An 8054-nucleotide genomic window follows, 5' to 3' on the forward strand; every position below is an offset into this window, starting at 1 on the left:
GCGGCGGGGAGGGCGATCACCCTGCCGCTTACTATGGTCTCGAGCCCCGCCGGCGCGCTAGCCTCCGCCGACCAATCCACGCTGCCCCCGCCCCCGCCGCGCCGCCCGCGCCGCCGCGCCGCGCCCGCGGCCTCGGCGTCCGCGCCAGCGCGGTCGCCGTCCGGCGCCGGCGGCTGCGAAGACGCCGCCGCTTCGCTTACGCCCTCCTCGCTGCCCTGCGAAGAGACACTGTTCCACAGCCGCACCGCCGCATCGACGCTCGCTGAGCGCCGCCGCGGCGGCGTCGCCGTGCCCGACGCCGACGGCAGCGCAGCGCCTGAGAATGAGCCGCCGCCGCCGCGGCTCACGCCGGGCGAGGAGCGGGACGCGGCGGCGGCCGCCTCGAAGGCCTCTGATATCAGGCGCACGCGACCGCGGCTGTCCGACGTCGACTCGCCTTCGCGCCGGCCCCCCTCTCCTACGCCCGGCCCCGCGACCGCCGCCGCCGCGGCCGCACGGACTGCGTCCCAGTCCTCTTCTGATAGAGACACGCGCGGCCGCCTGGGCGGCGCGCGGGCGTCGCCGCTGCTCGCGCTGCTGATCGTGATCCCAAAGCTGGAGGCGTCACTATGCACTAGCTCGTGGGCGTTGAGCGGCGGCGGGCGCTGCTCGTGCTGCCCCCGCGCCTCCCACTGCCGCTCCTGCTGCTGGTGCTGTTGTTGCTGCTGCTGCGGCTGCTGCTGCTGCTGCTGCAGCTGCAGCTGCTGCTGCCGCTGCTGCCCCTCCTGCTCAAGGTGCAGCAGCGCCGCCGCCGCCGCCGCCGACAGCATCACGGGCGCGCCGCCCCCTTGCCTCTCGCGGCCCCGCGCCGCCGCCGCCGCCCGCCACGCCCCCTCGTCCTCCACCCCCTCCCCCATCGGCCCGGGCCCGCCTTGCGGCGCCGCCCCCACCGCCGCGGCCGCCACCATCTCCCAGTCTTCCTCATCGCCGTCCGCTGCAGCCGCGGACGCCGCCGCCGCCGCGGCGCCGGCGGCGCCGCCCCTCGCGTTCAGCTGCATCGGGGCCCAGAACTGTCCGCCCTCCGAGCCCAGGCTCCCCATGTTGGCGCGCAGCGCCGCGTGCCCGCCTGCGCCGCTCGCGTCGCCGCTGAGCGCGTATTCTGAGCTCGCCCCCGCCTCGTGCGACGGCAGCAGCAGCGCGCCGCGCCGCCCGGGCGGGGACGGCTGCGTCGGCCCCTGGTGCGGCGGCCCCCGCCGCTGCCAGCCGTGCGCGGACTCCTCGGTCAGCGAGCCGACGGCGACCAGCCGCCCGCGGCGCGCGGCCGAGGGTATCGGCGCAGCCTCGGACGGGCGCCAGAAGCCCCCGCCGGCGTGGCCCGCGGGCAGGACCACCATCGGTAGCGAGCCGTCCGTCGCGCCCGTGGCGTTCACCGACGGCAGCGACGGCCGGTCGCCGAAGGGCGCCGGCGCCGGCGGCGCCGGCGCCGGCGCCGGCGGGTCGCCTTGGATGACGGCGTTGATGCGGTCGAGGTTGCTGCGGCGCACAGGCGGCTGCTGCGGCTGCTGCAGCTGCAGGGGGCCTCGTTGGTCCAACTGGGCCCGCCCGTCCCGCGGGGATGCGGCGGGGCGGCGGCTGGGGTGGTCCAGAACAACGATCTTTGCCGACTCCGAATTTGCGCCCGTCTGCGACGACGCGCGGCCTCCGCCGGCCCCACCGGCCCCGCCCCCGCGCGCGCCGCCGCCGCGCAGCGCGCCGGCGGCGGCGGAGCGGTCCGACGCCGCTGCGTCGGCGCCAATGACCGCGTCGATGCGCATCAGGTTGCTCGCGCGGCCGTGGGCGCCGCCGGCGCCGGCCACGTGCTGCTGCTGTTGTTGCTGCTGCTGCTGTTGCTGCTGCTGCTGGTCGATCACGACTACATTGCCTGCCGTCGCGGTCGCCCGCTCGCTGACGTCAGCATACACGTAATCCTCCCCTTCCACCGCCACAGCCGACGCCCGCGACTCGTCGGGCGGCCCTGCGAGAAACCGCCCCGTGAGGCGGCCGCCATCCCAAAACTGCCGCGGTGGCGGCGGCGGCGCCGCGCCGGCGGCGGCGCCGTCGGCCCCGTCCTCTTCCTCGCCCTCCTCCGCCATAGCAAGCAGCCAAGCAGGCGCCTCCGCGGCCGGCGCTGGAGCCGGCGCCGCCGCCGCCGCCGAAGCGGGTGGCGAGGTGGCCGCGCCTGCCCCGAGCTCCCCTTGCCGCGGCTGCGCCGAACTCACCCTCCCGGCCGCGCCTGGCGGCGCGGCGGCCGCCCCCGCGAACGCCGAGCTCCCGCCGCTGCCGCTGCCGCCGCCGCCGCTGAAAGTCGCGGCGCTGCCGGGCCAGCCGCCGCCGCCGCCACCGCCAGGCACCTCCTCCTTTGCGCCAAACGTGACCTGCTGGCCCAACTGCTGCAATTCAAAGGCGGTGAGCAGGCAGAAGCTCGCGTCCGCCACCGCCTGCCCGTCCCCCATCGCCATCCCGCCCATGCCCGCGCCGAGCAGCGCGCCGCCGTGCCCGGTCGTCCCGCGGCTGCTGCCGCCCCCGCGGCCGGCGGCGGCGGCGGCGCCGGGCCAGCAGCCCGCGCCGGTGCGGGCCGCGCGGCCGAGGAAGCCGCTGCCGCCCGGGTACGCCTGGAGAGCGGTGCCGCGGCTGCTGCTGCCGCCGCGGTCCTCCGCGCTGCCCGTGCCGCTGCTGCCGCCTCGCAGGCGGCCGGCCCGGTCCCTGCCGCCCATGCCGCCGCCGCCGCCGCCGGATGCGGCGGCGGACGCGTTCTGGCACATGTGTACGAGGGCGGTGCGCGCCTGGGGGCTTATGTAATCCCAGGCGTGGTCGACCAGCCGCCCATCGACGCCCTCCAACACATCAAACCCCTGAGAGCCAGGTTGGGGGTGGGGAAGGGGGCAGGGGGCAGGCATGGTCAGCTCTTGGGTGGTGGTTGCTGCGGTCGGAAGGGAGGGGCAGCCGCGCGTTCAAAAGGGGCAACAGCGCAGGGGCGCGCAGCTTGTTGCAATCGGCGACAGCCTTGTGTTTGTGCGCTTGCGGCAGGCAAGCTGCTGCACACAAATTGCGACTCAGGCCCTGCATCCACAGTAGGCCCTGCATCCACAGTAAAGGGAGCCCCGCCGCCGCGGCCGCACCCGCTTCGCAACCGGCACGCCTCCCGACGCGAGCGGCGCCGCCGCCAGCAGCCGCGCGGCGCCGCAGACGATGCTGGACGGCGTGCGGCGCGCCATGCCGTCCGTGACCTTCCGGGGCAGGCCTGACAGCTCGCGCCGCACGCGGGCGGGCAGCTTGGTGAAGCCAGACAGGGCGGCCTCAGAGACGCACGCATCCAGGTGCCCCAGGCTGGCCCCAGAGGCCTGTTGTGGGAGAAAGGGAGGCAGTGGGGGGCGCAATTGAGGTTGCGGCCGGTTGCAGGGGGCGGGGGAGGGGGGCCGAGGCAGGCGCGACAAGGCAGGAGGTTGGAGCGCAGCGAGGGGGGTGCGCGAAGCGCGGTGTTGGGGGGTGGGCCGTCGGTTGTGCTGTTTCCTGGAGGCACAGGCGGAGGGATTAGAGGCGCCCTTGCAAGCCCCGCGCCCTCGCGCCCAGCGCCCCCCCGCTGCCGGACGGCCCCAGCGCCGCCGCAGGCGCGCCCGGCCGCCCCCTCCGCGGCCCGCAGGCCCGCGCTGGTGCCCAGCCCGTACCGCCAGCCGCCACCGCGCGTCCGCCTCAAAGCTCTCGTGCACCAGCGCCTCCGCTATGCTGGCCAGCTCGTCACTGGGCACGCCGCCGGCCAGGTGGCCCGTTGAGTGGACCTCGGACGCCCAGGAGCCCTTGGGGGGGTCCACGGCCGCGTACACGTCGAGCGTCCGAGGCGCGCCGCGCGCCTTGGACTGCGCGGGGCCAGCCATACCCAGGGCGAAGAACTGCGAGGCGGGGTGTCAGGGGGTGTGCGGAGCGGTGTGTGAGTTCAGCAGCGCCCCTGAAGTTGGGGGGCGGCTGCCGGCTTTGTTTTGAGGGACATGCGATGTGCAACAGGGGGCTGCTGCATGCCAAGTGATGAGGGAGCAACCGAGGCACTCTCGCTGCCTGGCACACAGGTGCACCCACTTGCACACCACAATCGCGGGTAAGCGGATGCGCGACTCAACCCACAACCCCCGCGCCCCACACATTCGCCCTACGCGCTCTACCCTCAACGTCAACCAACCTGAGGCGGGCACCCCTCAGGGTTGAGCGCCCTGAACGGCACCACCCAAAGCCGTATGCGGCCGCTCTTCAGCCCCTGGATCGTCGCGCCCAGGAGCTGCTCCGCCTCTGGGTACGCGGCCGCGTACAGCTCAGCCCCGCGCGACACCTTGCCGCCCTGCGCCTTGCCCGACCCCTTCCTGTCGTCCCCGCCGCCGCCCGCCCGCCGCGGCGCGTCGAGCGACTTGCGGCGCACGGCCGGCGGCGCCGCCGCGGCCGCCTCTGCGGCGGCGGCGAGCGCGGCGCGTCGGGACTCCAGCAGCTGCAGCAGCTCCTTGCCCAGTGCGTCCCCGGGGTCGACCCTGACAGGCGGCGCCGGCGCGTCGTTGCGCATGCGGTAGGCGGCCGCCGCGGCCTCGCAGCGGTTGACCAGCGTGTTTGACAGCGCCGACTGGCCGGCGCAGGTGCCCAGGAGGCGGTGGCAGCCGGACAGGGAGATGAGGGGGCCGCTCCTGAATGGGCAAGGGGATGGTGGGAGGACACCGGGCGGGGCACGATGCGAGTCAGGTTGGGGCTTTGTGCAGGGCAAGCGCCACAAAGGCAGCATGCAGCCCAATGTTTGGGAGCACAGGGCAAGGAAACAAGAAGCCACTTCAGATCAGGTCGGGTAAGATCTCCTGACCCACCTGTTGAGCTTCTTGCGGAGCTGCGTCAGGGCGGCCGAGATCTGCCTCGTCAGCGTGAGGGCGAGGTACAGGCCCCCCGCCAGCATGACAGCCACCGCCGGCATGAATTCGTTGGACCGCGGCACCTGAAATGGTTCAAAAATTGCAGGTTCCATTCAGGTGTTTAACCATTCAGGTGCACAGCAAGGTCTACTGTGTGGGTGGCAGGCTGGGCGGACGGGAGGTCTTGTGAGCGCCCCGTCGCGAGCGACGTGGCGGCGGTTGCGACCTTGCTTAGATGGCAGCAGCGGCTGGGCGCGCGCTGAGGCCAGCAGCGAAGCGGGCGAGGGGCCGCAAATGGGGCAGGGGGGCAGCAGCAAAGGCGGGGCAGGACGGGAGGAGAGGCGCTGCATCTGCGGCGGCCACACCTTGGCGCCCAACGTGGCGAGCAGGATGCAGGCGGTGGCCTGGGCTGTGGCCATGGAGACAACCACCTGGTTTGACAAAGAGGATGAAGGTGGGAACAGATTTCGCGGGTCAGACGATCAACATTGTGCAAGGTGCGTGGGTTGCATGCACTTGCGGGCTTCAGAGGGTTGCGGGGCAGCCGTGAGGACGAGGCGGCGCCAGCTGGCGGAGATCGACGCACGTGTCGCCTGCTCCGGGGCAGCCGTGAGGAAGAGGCGGCGCCAGCTGGCGGAGATCGACGCACGTGTCGCCTCCTCCCTGCCAAACAGGCTGCTGCTTCACGCCCCGCTGCACCCTCACCCGGAGACCTCCCGCCCCAACACACACGCGCACGTGCATACACCCACACCCACACCTACACCCACACCCAACCCCACACCCACACCCACCTGCACACAAACACATACCCATGCGCCCGTACCCGCACCCCCCCCCCAAACACATGCACACACACGCGCACACGCACCTGCTTCATGCGGACCGCGTTGCCCATGATGAAGTTGAACCCCACCACCAGGTACAGGGCGTACCCGACAGCCATCAAGGTGTAGCACAGCAGGGGGATGCGCGCGCCCCAAACGATCTGCATGCGCACACGCGGGCATGTGCGTGAACGGCGGGCGCGGTGGAGGATGGTGAGAAGGGATGTGCCAGCTCCGCGCAGGGCAACGGGCGAGCCAGTGTCCAGGCATGTGCGCGCCTAGGCAAGCTCAAGAGCAGGGCGCCGCAAGACGCGCGGTTGTGCCCACGCTCCACTTGCATCCCCGCCGGTGACAAGGAGCAAACAGCCCAGAACGCCGACCCGGCTGCGACGACATCTGCCCCCGCTTCCAGCACCGCACGAGTCCGATGCATCGTCGCCGAACGGCCTCCACGCCCGCGCACAGCCGCGAGGCCCCCTGCCTGCAAGTCGCAACCCGCTCACCACCCCGCGGGCCCACCAACAACACACCCTGGAGCCCACTAAACCCTGATCAACCAACAAGTGCCCCAACCCACCAGAAGGTACTCCTGTATGCTGTCCGCCCTCGCCTGCGACCTAGCCACAGTGATCATCGCCACGATCAGCAGCCCAAACAGCCACACGCCCAGCTGCCACAGCGCCATGCGGCCCAGCTGCCGCCAGTAATCGACGCTCCCAGAGTCTGCCTTAGCGGCGTCCCTCTCTGCGCGCACGGGCGTGAAACCGAGGCCGCAGCCGTAGAAGTAGGACGGCCCCCGCGGCACGCAGCGCGCGTGCGGCGGCGCGACGAGGAAGCGAAGGCAGTCCGAGCAGGCCGAGCAGCAGCCGGCGACGCCGCAGCGCGCGCAGACCGCGGAGGACTGCGGCTCGGGGGGCGGGCCGCCGTCGCCGTCGGCGTCGCCGTCCGACGCGTCGGCGGCCTCGGGCGCGAGCGGGTGGCGAGGCACCTTGGGGCGCCAGCTTTTCGAGAGGGCGGCGGCCTGCGCCTGCATCTCCACGGCGGCCGCCGCGAGCGCCGAGCGCTGGGCTGCGCTGAGCTCGGGCTCTCCCTTTTTGGGGGAGAGCGGGGGCGCGGGGCACGGGTGGGGGTGAGGGGTGATTGGGACCGGGGCCAGGGCATAAGGGTGGTCCTCGAGGGAAGGTGCAGCTGAAGCTGCAAGATGCAGCTCGCCGGAAAGACGTCGCAAGCCCAAGCCAGCGGTTGCCGATTCGAGGCGCCAGGGCCCCGCAAACAAGAGAACCCGCAACCAGTAAGGGTCCACGGCCTCGTGGGTTTGGCGCGGCCCATGGGGTCGGGGGGGCGCCCTAACCCACCTGCGACATCAGCGCGACGAGCCATTCCAGGTAGGCCCCCGACAGCATGACAAACAGGGAGGCCATGACCAGCGGCACGCTGTTGGCGCCCAGCCACTCGTTGCCGAGCCACAGCTCGCTGCGGCGCGGGGAGCGGGGGCAGGCGGTCGAGTCCCGTGCGGCAGCAGGGGTTCTTGTCAGGGGGTTTTGCATGAGCGGGGGTTTCTACACCTCGCAGCTGTGCATAGTTTGAGTTCAACAGCTGCGACGGCGGCGGCAGCAGCAGCAGGCGGCGCGTTGTGCGATCCCAAATGAGTTTTCTTGCTGGAGGCAGCAGGGATGAGACCTCTGCCAGGGTGGCTGCCGTTAGCGTTGATGCGAGACTGTGCAATCAACTTGAAACATGCTTGGTTCAAACGTCGCCGGGCTTGGCGGCGTTGACTGGCGTTGACTGGCGTTGACTGGCGTTGACTGGCGACCGCCAGCCGCCTCACCTCGTCCAGAAGGGGATGGTGACCATCAGGTGGGTCAGGGAGCCGGCCGGCAGCACCCAGGCGGTGTTGTCGTAGAACAGGGGCAGCCGCAGCCGCCGCAGCGCCTGGTTTCAAAGGCAAGGGGCGTGCGAGGCGGGGGGGAGGGGGTCGGCTGCGTATGAGAGTTGCTGACAAGACTGGGCTCTTTCGCGAGCTGTTGAGCCCACGTGTCACAATCCCTTCTTGCAAGCCCCCAGCCAGCCAATCGAGCGGGCCTGAGTCAGCCCCGCCCCTCGACACCCAAGCCCTGAACCCTGAAACCATGCTCGGGCAGTACCCCAAGCGCCGCCAACATCGCCCAACGCCCCCTTGGGCCGCCCCCTCACAATGAGCTTCTTGACCAAGAGGCCCCCCGCGCTGGCCACAGCGCGCGCCAGGTCCTCAGCCGACGAATCCGGGGTGTAGTCGGTGACGAAGGTGGCGTTGTGGAACGATAGCATGAGCATCAGCGCAGGGCGGCTGGGG

At 72.2% G+C, this 8054-nt stretch overlaps 1 protein-coding gene across 1 annotated transcript in view; it reads right to left on the reverse strand.

The window, feature by feature from the left end:
* MNEG_9835 (hypothetical protein) overlaps window positions 1-8035 on the reverse strand; it is a gene marked incomplete at both ends in the record, with an annotated part of 11089 nt that extends 3054 nt beyond the window's left edge. The window contains 11 exons of the mRNA XM_014041693.1: window positions 33-2870; window positions 3138-3359; window positions 3684-3905; window positions 4190-4679; window positions 4854-4978; window positions 5261-5326; window positions 5767-5883; window positions 6300-6812; window positions 7078-7195; window positions 7551-7654; window positions 7916-8035. Of these exons, the coding sequence (XP_013897147.1) occupies window positions 33-2870; window positions 3138-3359; window positions 3684-3905; window positions 4190-4679; window positions 4854-4978; window positions 5261-5326; window positions 5767-5883; window positions 6300-6812; window positions 7078-7195; window positions 7551-7654; window positions 7916-8035 (4935 nt within the window). The remainder of the gene's footprint in view (window positions 1-32; window positions 2871-3137; window positions 3360-3683; window positions 3906-4189; window positions 4680-4853; window positions 4979-5260; window positions 5327-5766; window positions 5884-6299; window positions 6813-7077; window positions 7196-7550; window positions 7655-7915) is intronic.
* Between the last annotated feature and the right edge of the window lie 19 nt (window positions 8036-8054).

Source organism: Monoraphidium neglectum (assembly GCF_000611645.1).
Source record: "Monoraphidium neglectum strain SAG 48.87 unplaced genomic scaffold scaffold02081, whole genome shotgun sequence".
NCBI lineage: Eukaryota > Viridiplantae > Chlorophyta > Chlorophyceae > Sphaeropleales > Selenastraceae > Monoraphidium > Monoraphidium neglectum.